General features: G+C 36.4%; 1 protein-coding gene and 1 long non-coding RNA gene across 10 annotated transcripts; both read left to right on the forward strand.

The window, feature by feature from the left end:
• The first annotated feature begins 8072 nt into the window (after window positions 1–8072).
• Window positions 8073–10066, forward strand: LOC129791391 (uncharacterized). 9 transcript variants are annotated; one of them, XR_008750682.1, is made up of 8 exons: window positions 8073–8205; window positions 8276–8485; window positions 8556–8765; window positions 8836–9045; window positions 9116–9325; window positions 9396–9605; window positions 9676–9885; window positions 9956–10066. It is a non-coding gene; the product is annotated as an uncharacterized LOC129791391 (long non-coding RNA). The 9 variants fall into 9 exon arrangements; XR_008750683.1 differs by having other exon boundaries at window positions 9960–10066; XR_008750681.1 differs by having other exon boundaries at window positions 9676–10066.
• An 81-nt stretch (window positions 10067–10147) lies between these two features.
• Window positions 10148–15550, forward strand: LOC129791314 (uncharacterized). Its single transcript, XM_055829423.1, has 5 exons — window positions 10148–12091; window positions 12162–12797; window positions 12855–13051; window positions 13127–13864; window positions 14107–15550. The coding sequence occupies exons 1-5, from the start codon at window positions 11867–11869 to the stop codon at window positions 15080–15082; spliced, it is 2772 nt and encodes a 923-aa protein (XP_055685398.1). The 5' UTR covers window positions 10148–11866; the 3' UTR covers window positions 15083–15550.
• The last annotated feature ends 88 nt before the right edge of the window (window positions 15551–15638 follow it).

A 15638-nucleotide genomic window follows, 5' to 3' on the forward strand; every position in this document is an offset into this window, starting at 1 on the left:
ATGTAGTGAATTTTTTGTTATTTCTTGACGTGGTTAAATTTGTCTATTACTTGTAAGAAAATAATGTCATGTAGGTCGTTTTGAGTCTTAATCATCTTTTATATTGTTGTAGGCCCTGAGGAAGGACTCAAACAGTCCGAAACGTTGGCCGGGAATAAAATCTAATTATCCGAGAATAAGACCGAAAATCCGTTTTTTAAAATATCCAATTCATTATATTGAGATTCAATATGAAGCAAAAGCTTTTTTATAAACAGATTCATCGTATTTTTGAATATTAATTTATTTGCGTAAAAAGCAATAAATTAACCTTTTTGCTTTCAAAAATGGTATTTTAACGATTTTTATTGGCAATATCCTTCTTGACGATGTCAGGAAATTAGTTTTACAATCAGAATTCTGTTCGGCAGTCTTTCTGATCCTTTTTCAACAAACTTACTTTTTTTTTAAGTCATTATCATTCCAACAAGATTTTTTTTAGAGAGAGAATGAGATGAACTATTCTGAAAAAAGAAGCATTTACAGGCAGGTACCGCCTTCGAGCTCAAGAGGCGCAATTATCATCTTGTCATGAGCCTCCAATTGGGTCTTGTGATAATTGAATTAATCGTTTTGTAAATGATTTATCATATTTTTTTTCAAGAGGTAACCACTTGAAAAATATCTAAATGATGCATATACATTTTTTTTATGTTAAATTTTGTTTATTCTTCCACGAAATTGTTATAAATGTACATAATATACAAATAATGCAGCGTGGTATGAATCAGGTGGAAGAAGCAACAAATTGATTACAACTCATCTTGTCGTGTTGTTGAGCAAAAACCATGACCTTACCACTAAAATTAGTGCCTGTAATTATTGTCAATTATATTAAATCGATTCTTTTGCTGGACTGACATCAAACTGTCATGGGTGAAGAAAATTATTGGAAAGGGATGTTTAATATGTAGAAATTCCAGGAAGTTGTGAACTCGCACCAACTGTGGATAAAATCACTATAATTGAGGCCACATCTCTCCGCGTTGTGGCAATGCGAACGATCTAAAATGAATTTTCATCATTTTTAATGAATTGTGATTAACTTTTTTTTTATTATTATTACTTTATACCTATGTACATATAAAATCTTCAATCTCTCACATCTCTACTTCTCTGACTTGCACCAAAAAAAGTCAGAGAGATGCCTGAAGAAGTATTTCATTTCTAAAAATAATTCTCCAGACATTTTGACGCCCTTAGAATTTATCTTATGCTGCAATTCCTGACTGTGGGTACAATATAATTAGGTAAATATTTCAAATAAAAATAATAATTATTATATAGTGCAACTTGTTCTTCTTCTTAGTGTCTTTGGAAGAAAGAAATCACCCCCAGAAGCACATAGTATATTTTAGGGATTTTATCCGAGAGAAATGTACTGTACACATATGTATATGCATGTACTATACATAATATACCTAATGCACTTTAAATATCTCACCACATGTATGTTGAAGAAGCCAAATAATGCAATGCTAAGACGTTTCTTATGCACACGGTATCCCAAGAATGGCATAAAATCCATCCAGGTGCGATTTCTGGGGATATCGAGTGGAAATTTCACAACAAAATTGACATAATAAAAAAAATGGACTGAAGAAAAATTTTTCACTCAAATGCAAATCCCTTTTCTCTGGGCGAATATTTCTGCAGATTTTGCCATTCCAATACGATATGTATATATGATATTTTCACATCACCCCCTATTTTTTTCCGCATATAATCCCACATAACTTTTGTGGACAACACTCTTCATGGATGAATTGCACAAAAATGTTAATATATGTATGTATGTATATATATGTATATAGTAGAATTTATATGTAATATAGTATGAACTATAAATGGATATATAGTAAGTAATATGATATTGATCATTCCAATTGATTAAACCATCGAGAGGGTCGATGAGTCTTTCAGCTAAATAACAACTTCAAACAACAATGAGCAATAAATGGACGAGAGCATCGTTCTAATTGTTCGAATCAATTATAAAACCACTGTCAGTTTCAAATGGAACAATTGACATGTTATATTGAGGTGAAAGAAGAAACGCGAGCGCGCGCGCGTCTCTTTTAGATGGCTGTCTTAAGGCCCATCAACACCAACATTGAAGATTTCTTGCATGCCCAAAAGAAGTGAGAAAAATTCTTTAGCCATTTAATCTTTTGAATGGCAATTGTGGAGTGGGCTTCACATGGTAATACACCTGGCAGCACAAAGTAAGTTTGGGTAATTATTATTATTTCTTTTTCTAAAATTTATTTTTTAATATTGTTTTTTTTTAATTCGTTATTTTAGCTGTGTTTCTTTCAGACACAGCTTTTGTGTACCGAGCAAAATCGAAAGTCGTCAGATCGGGCTCAAACTTGGGATGAGCACGAATTAGGGTCCCTACATTCCAAAAAACGTATGCGCCAAAAAATTTTTTTTCCGGCCGGCCGTCCGTCCGTCCGGCCGTCCGTAGTACAAAGCTAAATTGCAAGAGAACGGTAATAGATAGAGACTTGCGCTAAACGGCAAAGTTTAAAAGTCGACTGGAAGACGTCCGATTATGAGGTCAAATCCACCCCCCCACCCCCGCGTCCGCCATTTTGAATAACCTCAAAATTTTGTTTTCGCTATATCTCAGCCCCTGTAATAGCTAAAAATCTGAAATTTTGATATGTTGTAGGGGCCATTAATACCTTTCCAACGATACCTCATTTTCGAAAATCGGTCAAGCCGTTTAGTCAATATGGCCGCCACAATTTTTTATCGAAAATCGACCATAACTCGAAAACGGCTTGACCGATTTTGATCAACCCGGGGTCAAATAAAAGATCTCAACAAACCCTACAACTCTCTAGAACATCAGAAGTTTCAAAAGTGACCGCTAGAGGGCCAAAAATCAAAAACAAAATTTTCGATGAGTTTTCGATGAATATCTCGAAAACGACGACATAAATTTTTTTCATTTTTTTATATGTTGTAGCTGACCATATTATCTAGCTTCATGCCAAAAATGAAGAAAATCTATGGATCCGTTCTCGAGATATAGCCTTCCAAAGTTGGCATGTCATATCTCGGGTTCTACAAGTCCGATCTTGATCAACTCAAGCGCAAATGAAAGGTTTCGAGAAACCCTACAAATGTCTAGAACATTGCAACTTCGAGAAATGACCGCAAGAGGCGCTAAAATCAAAAACAAAGTTTTCGAAAATTTCGAACTCGAATTTTTCGAAAATGGCTACATAATTTTTTTTCATTTTTCGATATGTTATAGCTGACTTCAAGACCTTTCAAACAAAAAAAAATTTATGAAAATCTATGGATCCGTTCTCGAGATATGGCCTTCCAAACATTTCTTAGGGTATGACTTTTCATCTTTTCCCGACTTTGCGCGTATTTAAATTAATTCGCGTTCTAGTTTGCTCTCACAAAATTGGTACACTGAAAGAAACACAGCTCCCGTAAGCTTGGTCAGCTTACCAGTACATTTTTGTTTGAATTCTATATAAAGAATATTTTAAAGAAAAAAAAAACAATAAGATAAATATTTTTAAATTTTGTTGCACAGTGTAAATTTGGCAATTATACATACTCATCGCACAATACTCCACAAGTTATCATGCTCACGTTTCCTAACGTTAATTTATTCACACAAATGTAAAGTTTAATGGCCAAAGGAACCGCGCTACAATTTTTTTTTACCTCTCTCTCTGCACCTCAATTATATCTTTACGAGGGTCCCAAAACCCACGATGAAATGCATGAAATGGCTGATCTTGCTACAATGATAACGTCTAGAAAAAGTTTTGTTGATTGATCAATTTGTTACTCTTCTATCTCTTTTACATTCTCAACTGTTTGTACATGTGGGTGGTACCACCAAAATGCAATGTCCGCTCATTTCCTCATCAAGACACTTTTTAGGCTAAACATTAAGTATGTCCATACGAATTTAATGGATTAGTGTTATTTCCAATCAAACCCATAAGGAATGAAAATTTGCCCCAAAAGCTATGTAGAAAATTTATGAGCTATGCTTTGGATCGTTCGGGAGGAAACAAAAGGAAGCTGCTGTGGTTGGGTTTCGATTTCAGATGAACCATCATTCATATCGGCAACGAAAGAGAGCTAAATACACGAAGGAGGAAGGTTATAAATACATATATATGGAAAAAAAAGAATCCCGTCCAGGTGCAAATCCCTCAAAGAGATGAAAAGAAAAGCGCGCGTTCATCGTCGAAGAGAGATTCTCTCCGCAGCTATACCTACCTCCGAAAAATGCCCATGACGAGGGGGTGTCATGTCACGTGGATTTCTTTCTATTCAACTCACCAGGACAGATTTTTTTTCTCTTCTTTCATCTCATCTGTTTTCGAGGAAGTATGAGTATAAGGTAAAAAAAATGATGATAAATTTGCAGTTTGGACGTTTTTTTTTCACTTTCTGAAAAATTCCTTCATCTGAAATCTCGGTGTCAGCCAAGAAAAAGGTGTTCTCCATCAATAAAAATATTACTTTAGGTTTCTCATCCTCAATCTTGCGCTATGACATTGAGTGGATTTTAGACTCGTGCCATTGCTTGCATAAATATTTTATTTTGAAGATTCACACATTTACCTTGCCCTAACGTAAAGATTTCTTAGAGAAATAATTTCATAATTTTTTTATGAATTAAATTAATTAAAAATTCATTAAATAGGAATTTTTTTATGTTACCTACAAGCATACAAAGTAGACCAAAAGATACAAAATGCAAGAGCTTGTGCAAAAAAAAGAACTTTTTAATTAATTTGTTAAATCTACAGAAGCTAAATTTATGCTCTAACACCTCTGAAAAGTCATCATTTCTTGTTCCTTTTCACATAGGCCCTTTACCATTCGTTGAGCAAATTAGTAACATCCACCATATTTGGTGGCAAAAAAAATGTGTATGTAAGCGGGAAAATGATGATGATGAAAACCCTCCCCTGTCCAAGTGGCAGAACAAACAAACTGCCTCACTTTGAGTAGCAGAGAGACTAATATTTTTTTTAGCAATTCATTCACGATGGGGTGGTGGGATGGGAAATTCGCGAAAAAAGTTCAAATGAAACAAAAGGTGGAGTATTTGTGCACAAGCTCCCATCAACTCTTTTTTTTTTGTGCCGATAAGAGTGAGTACGAAACACTTCAAACGTGTCACTATATCCATGTTGTAAATTAACTGGCGCATAAAAAAATCATCTGCTAACCCTTTGAGGGGAAGAGGGGGGAGGGCGGGTACACAAATGGCACAATGGATAAATTAAAGACAGAGTGATGTAGATGAGGTAAATGTGGCGGGTGCAAGTGCTAAAATTGCTGTCTAGAACCTCTCTTTGTCTCCCCCATTCGTAGATATAAGGAACACATCAAAGAATACTCACGAAGTGAATTTCACTTTGCATTACCTTTCAGTTGGCTACATCCTATCAATGCCTAAAAGCCTCTCTCTCTCTTCAGTTTCTATTTCCTAGAAATCTACATACGATTCTCTCAATCGAAACTCACAGTGTATACGCACATAGTTTTCATTGCTGATAGATTATTTTTTAACTTAATTTAAACTATCTCAATCATCGTTATTAATTATGTATGTATATACATATTCAAAATCTAATTAAAATCTCTCTTTATATAAAAAAAAAACAACATAATTTAATTTCCTTTCCTTCTTTAGTAACCAAACATCAAGTACGGGTACCGTGTTGACTTCTTCCGCAAATTAATATTTACCCAATTTAATTGGCCCTTTGCATATTTTCCAAAATACACCTCGCACATCTCAGGGGTGGAGGAGAATACCTTTCTCTCCCTCTCATCGCATTGTATTAACATTACATATGCTTAAACTAACATTTTCGGCTTTTCGACACTATGATGTATGTTCTCTATGTTATGTACATAAATCCACATATATGTTGGAAAATCCACCCTCTTATAGTTCCTCTAACTTGTACGGCTTTCCATCATCTTCACACATTTATACGCACATAATATACAGAAATTCCCATTTAAAACCACCACCACCACCCCCTTTTTCACACAGGGCTTCTCAATGCAAAATTCCACGCACCCTTCAGTCAGCTAGTCAGCCCCCTTTTGCGGCATCCTCCACACCATGGAGAATTGAGTTAAAATTCGCAAATAGCGGATATGGCTGCAGGGTTGAAAGTGTATAATAAGGGTGAATAAATAGAATTTATGTACCCAATAAGAAATCCCTGTTGTTTGTACTCAAGTCACCTCTTGTACAACTTGCTGCTATATGTATGTCTAGTTTCGTTGAAATGTTTGTCACTGACAAATTTCATATGTAAATGATTATATATTTAATATAATTGTGTGGAAAGTAAATTTAATTTTCCACCTATGTACAAATTTCACAAACACCCATGCCCTTTATATACGTTGCGTAGATAGCTTTCATTTACAGTATTTATATAAGAAGAAAGCTCCAAAAACGTTGACCAATAATGCTTTTTTTTGTATATTGATCAAGGAAAGATCTCACAGAGATGATTTAGGAAATTAATTATCTGCTCCTTCTTATTAACAAAAAGAAGAATCAAAATTTTATAATTTTTTTGCCATATAGTGTGCATAATGTCCTTTTATAGGCATTGCTTGACTTTCCTTCCTTTGTTTTTTTTGCAATCTGCCCAAGATGGTCTAGCAATTTGTTCATCATCATTCCCAAATTTGTGAGCAAATCAGCAGGAAACTTTTTATCTGATTTAGAGAGTCCTCATGGTGGTTTTGTTCTTATTATTTTTTGTCCTTCTGCTTGGCGCAAAATATGAATGCAACAACGAAATTTTCAATTTCAAAGATCTTTGTCGACACCTTTTTCAACAGTTGGTATAATAATGTCTTCCTAACAAAAAAAATACAAGAAATAGCTCAAGAGCTCATTGTGGTAACATCTTGATCACTCATCTTGATTAAACTCTGACTCTAGGTCGTCACAGAGGTGTGGTAGAGGTGGTGGTAGAAGGGGGAAGAAGAAAACTTGGCGTTATACCCCGAAACTCTATCTGGACAACAATAAATTAAAATGTGTATAGGTAACACATATAGATGGTAGCGAAGCAGAGCATAAATAGTTTAAATAAAAATAAATTTCTCCGTGCTGGGAAAACTTCCGCTCTGGTGGAAAAGTGAAATGCTGATAACACTGAAAAGCTCTTTTGTTTCCTTGCCGCTTGCCTCACGCGGGGTAGTACAAGTTCTCCACACCCTATATATTTGCCATATAAATCCCCACTGTGTGCTCTCTCTCTCTCTCTCCTATTCTTGTGCACTGTTGCACTTTTGTCGATGATGGGGAAAAGTTGGAAATGGAAAACTTTCAAATAAATTAAAGGTAGAAACTTTCTTTTCGATTTTCCTCGTGCAAATTAATCTTCATGCTCGCAGAGCTCACCATAGAGAGGTGGGCGTGTGAGGGTGGAAAAAGCCAATTAATTTTATATGACCAACATATTTTCTTTCACAGACATGTTTTTGCTTTTTCCACTTGGAAGCTATTTTTGGGACAGCAACATTGCCTTTTATATCAACCTATTTTGCGCATTTTATGACACTTACACACACAAAAAGAACTTGAAAAATTAAGAAAAAAAATCGTTTTTTTTTATATTTTCAACGTTCCAGAAAATTTTCTGTGCGTAGGATATGTGCAGGATTTAATTTTCGAAATTTTTCTAATGCATTTTTAGCCCAGGAAAGTTAATTTTTGGGGTTACACAAATTCGAAGACGGCTAAATTTTGCACCATTCGATAGCAAAAATTAAAAGAAATCATGTTTCTTTGGACGAAAACTGCGCTTATGTGGTTGCTTTTTCCACAAAATGCGATTGAATATTCTCCATACAATTTCTCATAATTTTATATAGAAGCCATTAAATGAACAGGTGGCGCCGCGAGTATTTCAACTAAGAAATTCAATTTAATATTTTAACCTTAAAATAAATGTTTTTGTTTTTATTTTTGCATTCGAACCATACGTCCGGAATACGTGAATTTTTGGTGGTGCCCCACGCTTTGGGCAGGGATGTGACCTTGAGTGTTTGAGCGTGGTGAGAAATTTTTGAAAAGTCACGGAAGGGGTGCGTCCGGCTATCGCTGAATTTCCTCGGGAAGTAATACCTGTAAGTAATTATTGAATCTTTGGAGCTCTCTGTCAAGCACAACATTCATGAAATTATTGAATTCTGCCAGGAAGCTGGGAAAGGCGGAAAAACTTCAGAAAATCCTGTAAATTTTTGTACACGCATCAACACCGTACGTCCGGAATACGTGAGTTTTGGTGGTGCCCCACAGTTTGGGCAGGGATGTGACCTTGAGCGTTTGAGCGTGGTGAGAAATTTTTGAAAAGTCACGGAAGGGGTGCGTCCGGCTATCGCTGAATTTCCTCGGGAAGTAATACCTGTAAGTAATTATTGAATCTTTGGAGCTCTCTGTCAAGCACAACATTCATGAAATTATTGAATTCTGCCAGGAAGCTGGGAAAGGCGGAAAAACTTCAGAAAATCCTGTAAATTTTTGTACACGCATCAACACCGTACGTCCGGAATACGTGAGTTTTGGTGGTGCCCCATGGTTTGGGCAGGGATGTGACCTTGAGCGTTTGAGCGTGGTGAGAAATTTTTGAAAAGTCACGGAAGGGGTGCGTCCGGCTATCGCTGAATTTCCTCGGGAAGTAATACCTGTAAGTAATTATTGAATCTTTGGAGCTCTCTGTCAAGCACAACATTCATGAAATTATTGAATTCTGCCAGGAAGCTGGGAAAGGCGGAAAAACTTCAGAAAATCCTGTAAATTTTTGTACACGCATCAACACCGTACGTCCGGAATACGTGAGTTTTGGTGGTGCCCCATGGTTTGGGCAGGGATGTGACCTTGAGCGTTTGAGCGTGGTGAGAAATTTTTGAAAAGTCACGGAAGGGGTGCGTCCGGCTATCGCTGAATTTCCTCGGGAAGTAATACCTGTAAGTAATTATTGAATCTTTGGAGCTCTCTGTCAAGCACAACATTCATGAAATTATTGAATTCTGCCAGGAAGCTGGGAAAGGCGGAAAAACTTCAGAAAATCCTGTAAATTTTTGTACACGCATCAACACCGTACGTCCGGAATACGTGAGTTTTGGTGGTGCCCCATGGTTTGGGCAGGGATGTGACCTTGAGCGTTTGAGCGTGGTGAGAAATTTTTGAAAAGTCACGGAAGGGGTGCGTCCGGCTATCGCTGAATTTCCTCGGGAAGTAATACCTGTAAGTAATTATTGAATCTTTGGAGCTCTCTGTCAAGCACAACATTCATGAAATTATTGAATTCTGCCAGGAAGCTGGGAAAGGCGGAAAAACTTCAGAAAATCCTGTAAATTTTTGTACACGCATCAACACCGTACGTCCGGAATACGTGAGTTTTGGTGGTGCCCCATGGTTTGGGCAGGGATGTGACCTTGAGCGTTTGAGCGTGGTGAGAAATTTTTGAAAAGTCACGGAAGGGGTGCGTCCGGCTATCGCTGAATTTCCTCGGGAAGTAATACCTGTAAGTAATTATTGAATCTTTGGAGCTCTCTGTCAAGCACAACATTCATGAAATTATTGAATTCTGCCAGGAAGCTGGGAAAGGCGGAAAAACTTCAGAAAATCCTGTAAATTTTTGTACACGCATCAACACCGTACGTCCGGAATACGTGAGTTTTGGTGGTGCCCCATGGTTTGGGCAGGGATGTGACCTTGAGCGTTTGAGCGTGGTGAGAAATTTTTGAAAAGTCACGGAAGGGGTGCGTCCGGCTATCGCTGAATTTCCTCGGGAAGTAATACCTGTAAGTAATTATTGAATCTTTGGAGCTCTCTGTCAAGCACAACATTCATGAAATTATTGAATTCTGCCAGGAAGCTGGGAAAGGCGGAAAAACTTCAGAAAATCCTGTAAATTTTTGTACACGCATCAACACCGTACGTCCGGAATACGTGAGTTTTGGTGGTGCCCCATGGTTTGGGCAGGGATGTGACCTTGAGCGTTTGAGCGTAGTGAGAAATTTTTGAAAAGTCACGGAAGGGGTGCGTCCGGCTATCGCTGAATTTCCTCGGGAAGTAATACCTGTAAGTAATTATTGAATCTTTGGAGTTCTCTGTCAAGCACAACATTCATGAAATTATTGAATTCTGTCAGAAAGCTGTCAGCGTGTTGTGAAAATATTATTGCTTCACCTCAGGATGGATAAGTCAGGTGAGGACGATGAGATGTCCTTTGAGCTAGAGGAAAATCCTATGGAAATATCTACTGAATTTTCTCTACAAACATCATCTGCAGCATCATCTACGGTAAATAACATCTTTAAATTTGTACAATTAAAAATTTTTTTTCTATAATTTTTTTTCAACACTTAGCTAATCCTTAATTTCATTTAGAGATCAAAGTTTGTCAATTTATGGAATACGCTTTACAATTGCGGGAAGCATTTTTAGAGTTGATATTTTCTAAGATGAAATTAAGAATTTTTAATATATACCTATTTTTTAATTATAGGAAACTTTTAATTCAGAAAAGGATTGTTTCATTTGCGGAAAGATAGCCATTGTTTCTTCAAAAATACCAGTAAAGAAAAGGCCGGCCGTACATAAAGTAAAAAATCTCGATTCAATTCATGCCATCTTGAAACATGCTCAGGATAGAAAGGATGAATGTGGAAATGTAGTGGCCAGGAGAATTTTAAATATGTCCGATGATGAGGCTGCGAACTGTCATTACCACGACAAATGTAAGACAACATTCTTGAAAACACCTCAAAATTCGGATGCAGGAATTGGAAGGCCAAAAGATGATCTTAAATATAAGACATTTATTAAGCTGTGTGAAGAACTAGATTCAGATTTGGATGGCGTTTTTTCACTTGAAGAGTTGGTAGAAAGGATGAAAATAATTGGGGGTAAAAACACTTATTTGTTGAAAAAATTTGTATTTTTTTATTGACTAATACCGAATTAAATTTCCAGGAGAAAATTCAGCTTATAAAGCTTCTTATCTGAAGGAGAAATTGAGTGTCCATTACGGAGATAAAATTTTTGTCTCTAATGTTGTTGGACAATCTTCAGTGTTTTGTTTCAAAGGTAAAGCCGATGACATGGTTTTTGATTTTTGGAAAAATCAAAAATCGAAAGATGAAGTTTTAGATATGCGCAAACAACTATTGAGAAAGGCTGCGAATATTCTAAAGGAGGATATTCGATCTATGAATGTTGACATCAGCAATTACATCTGCGGCGATGTGCTAAATGATACTAATGTGGTTCCAAGTTCTCTTCGAGAATTTGTCTCAGAGATTTTGGATGTAAAAAGCTCCTCCCGTATAAGACCCAAAGAAGCACTCATGCAAGCTATTGTATCTGTATGTCGGCCAAGATCGTATATACCTCCTCTACTACTAGCTCTAGGAGTCTATATACACCGCCACTTCGAATCCAGGCACCTCATTGATCTTCTGCATGTGCTTGGATTCTCCGTAAGTTATGAAGAAGTCCAACGGTTTACCTATTCTGCCATTGCATTGAATCGTGGTGAGGCAAGCGAACCAAATTCTTTATCAGAGTTTGTCCAATTCGCGTTTGATAATGCAGATTTTAATATACGAACGTTGGATGGACATGGAACGTTCCACAATATGGGTGGAATAAAGTAAGTATGTGTAATACATAAAGGAGTTGATATTTTTTTAAAATAATTTTATATCTGATTATTATTTTTCATATAGGTGTGTGACACCAAAGGTTGTGTTAAAAAACGCATATATTATTCCGCGTGTCATGGGCACTCTTACATTTAAAGATCTCAATGAAGGGCATATGCCAATAAGGCATTATAAAAAGCCAGTGTCTTCAGGTTTAAAGTCCATAAGTATCCAGGAAATCAATTTGAATGATGGTTTTGGACTTTGGAAAAAAGGAGAGGCAATGGACTACTTTTGGTTGTTTTCCTATAATATTTCAAAACCTCTAAATCCCAAGCCAGCATGGAATGGATACATGCAGGTAAGTAAAAATAATTTTCAAAATTTATTTTAATAGGTAATTGATAATATTTTTTGTTCACTTGATGTAGATTGTAATGGAAACCTCTTCTCCAGAACACGAGAGTTCTTCAATTGAAATTGTGCCGTTCATTAATTTGCCACCTGGAGATCTCAGTTGCATTTATACCGCATTGAAATTTGCGACTGAACAATGTAGATTGCAGCACCAAAAAACATGTTTTGTGACCTTCGACCAACCTTTGTACCTGAAAGCAAGGGAAATTGCAGGCGCGTTGGAACATACGAATGATCTTCCTGGTCTTATAGTGCGGCTTGGAGGGTTCCACCTTCTTATGAGCTTCATCGGCGCCGTTGGATATGTCATGACGGGAAGTGGGATAGAGGATATGTGGGCGCAAGTTTACGCTTCTAATACAATCCCACACATGATAACGGGTCATGCATATTCACGCTCCTTAAGAGCTCATTTTTTGGGACAAATGGCGCTTGCAAAATTGATATTTAAAGAATCCGCTTTGGAGATTAATTCTTTGCAAAATGCGACAGAAGACATCTATACTCGTATGGTGGATGAAAAATTGTCCGCCGAAGATGCCACCAATGATGAATGTATCCAACTGCTTCATGACATTATATCCCGCACAACGGACAGTTTGTCGAAAAAGAATAGAACCGCCAAATTGTGGATCAACTATTTTCACAATGTAAGTATTATCAATTTTTATAATGTATTTAGTTATTTATTCAATTTATAATTTTAGGTGAATATTATGCGGCAATTTATACGCGCCGAACGCACAGGAAATTGGCAACTACACTTGCAAAGTATTGAAGCAATGTTGCCTTATTTCCACTCATCCGGCCACTTGAATTACGCCAAATCAGCGCATTTGTATCTACAGGATATGGCAAATTTGCAGAATCAAATGGAACCTGCAGAATATCAAAATTTTACGGAGTAATTTGATTCATTTAATTTTTTTTAAATTAATTTTAAATCCCTAACGTAATGTAATATTTTTATTATTTATAGAAAAGGATATTTCGTTATCCGCCGTACCAATAAATTTTGGAGCGGCGTGTCCGTTGACATTACTATTGAGCAGGAACTAATGCGTTCATTTAAAACAAGTGGAGGTCTCACCCACGGCAGAGGCATTAATGAAGGGACACTCTCAAAGTGGATTGGAGGTATTCGCCATTGTATACCTATATGCAATTCTCTGGAGGAATTTTGCCAACTCAAAAATATAACTTCAGAACAGCATGTGGAGCTACGTGATAGTAGAAAGTCAAGAGACTTTAAAGATGTACTGAGCTTTACCACATGGCTCGAACAACGCGATCCGTTTGCAGATAGACCCGAAAATGAGTTGGCATCATTGTCGACAGGAATAATAGGCGATGAGTATGTTAACTGTGACTATGCATTAGAAATAGGAAAAGATTCTATAAAATCAATGATCGGAAAGTCGTTTACGGATGTTAAACTAAAGAGGTCAAGTAAGGTCAAGCCTCTGTCAGCTATGTCCAATGTGGCTCTTATCGGAGGTGACGAAGTGCAAATCAACAATGAACTACTAATGAGTAGAATAATGTGCCTTCAAGATCGTTTCAATACACCCCTAAGTACATTCCTGGAATATGAACTTTCTCCTCGACCGCTGTCCCTTTTTGATGAAGTTTGTATGCGTAAAAATGATAAATCGGCCATAGAAAAACTGATTCAAAAATTTGCTCCATGCACCTCAAATCCTCCTGAAAATTGTCGGTAAGTTATTAATAATTCAGAGCTTCATATTGTTTGCTCATTGAGACATTTTAATGAAAAATTTTAATAAATTTAGGAAAGTACAAAAGCTAAAATATTTTCTAATTAAATTTGAGACTTATAGTATGACAAGAATAATTAAATTTAATCCTAATGATTTTTTGTTTAACTGATTTGCACCATTAATAATAAAGTTTTTTGAATAGCCTTGATTTCATAAAATTGTCTTTCCTTAATTTTAGGTTTATAATTGACGGAGGATATTTGATGCACGCAGTCAACTGGCAGAGACCGGCTACTTACAATGACATTTGCAACGCTTATGTTGAATATGTAAAGCATCACTACGGAGAGGATTCCATTGTTATTTTCGACGGATACAATGATTCTCAGTCAACAAAATACGTGGAACAACAACGAAGATCCACGAAAAAGTCGTCATCCAATATAACAGTGAAGTCTGATTACCTCGTTACCACGACAAAAGAGAACTTTCTGGGAAATATTCAAAATAAAGCAGCTCTGATTTTAATGCTTGCAACCCATATGCAAAAAGCCGGTATATGTGTGCTACAATCTTTCGGTGATGCTGATGTACTAATTGTTAAAACGGCGATTGATGTGGCTATTCAAGGAAATGTAATATCAGTAGTGGCTACGGATACGGATATCCTAGTTTTGCTTATTGCATTAGCACCATCGGGTACATCTCTTTTTATGGCGATCCCAAGTTACAATAATAGTCGATGCCATTCTATCACAAATGTGCAGAACCAATTGGGACCTTTCAAAGAAATAATCTTGTTTGCCCACGCAATTTCCGGTTGCGACACAACCTCTGCGATATTTAGAAAGGGAAAAAATATAATTTTCCAGCTTCTCCAAAAAAATCCCTCGCTTGTAGAGAAGGTTAAAGTCTTTAATGAGCCAAATTGCACTCAAAATGAAATTGCAAACGCGGGAGAGAGCTTTTTCCTTGCTTTGTTTAGCGCCGGAGAGTGCAAAGATCTGAGCAAATTGCGGATTATTCTATACAAAAAATCAATTGGAAACAAAAAAGATATAAGTGACAAATTTGATTTCCGCTCATTGCCACCCACTTCTGGAGCGGCTAAGCAGCACTCACTCCGTGTTTATTACCAGGTAAGAAAATTTTCAATTTATTCGTTCAATAGAAATATAAGGTTCATTCTCCTGCAATTTTTTGAATGCATGTAAGTGATTTTATATAATTAATAGTAATTCACTATAGGTCCAGCAATGGATGGGACGTAATCTTAATCCCACGGAGTGGGGTTGGACTCAAAAAGGAAACCATTTGCTACCCATCCCATCAGAATGTCCATTCGCGCCAATGAATTTGCTAAAGCTAATAAGATGTAGTTGTAAAAAAGAGTGTAATATCAAATGCGAGTGTCGAAGGTCAGAACTCAACTGCACGGATATGTGTAAGAATTGCCGGAGCACAGGATGTTCGAATTTTTACCATGATAAAACAGAAAATCATGAAATAGATGATAATCCAATAGAATCCTGGAATTAAACTTTTTTTTACATGACAATGGAAAATCAGTCTAGATTTATATAATGTATATAATATAGAAATATAATAAAGAAATGTATAAAAAATAATAAAGGACGAAAATCGATATGGTTGTGTGTGTGTTAAATAAAAAAAAAAGAAAATGTAAGACAATTTAATTTTACGAGGGTGGAAGAGTGATTGTTCTCACTTCGGAATTCATCTGCATGAGACGATGATTCAGACGGAGAT

Source organism: Lutzomyia longipalpis, chromosome 2 (genome assembly GCF_024334085.1).
Source record: "Lutzomyia longipalpis isolate SR_M1_2022 chromosome 2, ASM2433408v1".
Lineage (NCBI taxonomy): Eukaryota > Metazoa > Arthropoda > Insecta > Diptera > Psychodidae > Lutzomyia > Lutzomyia longipalpis.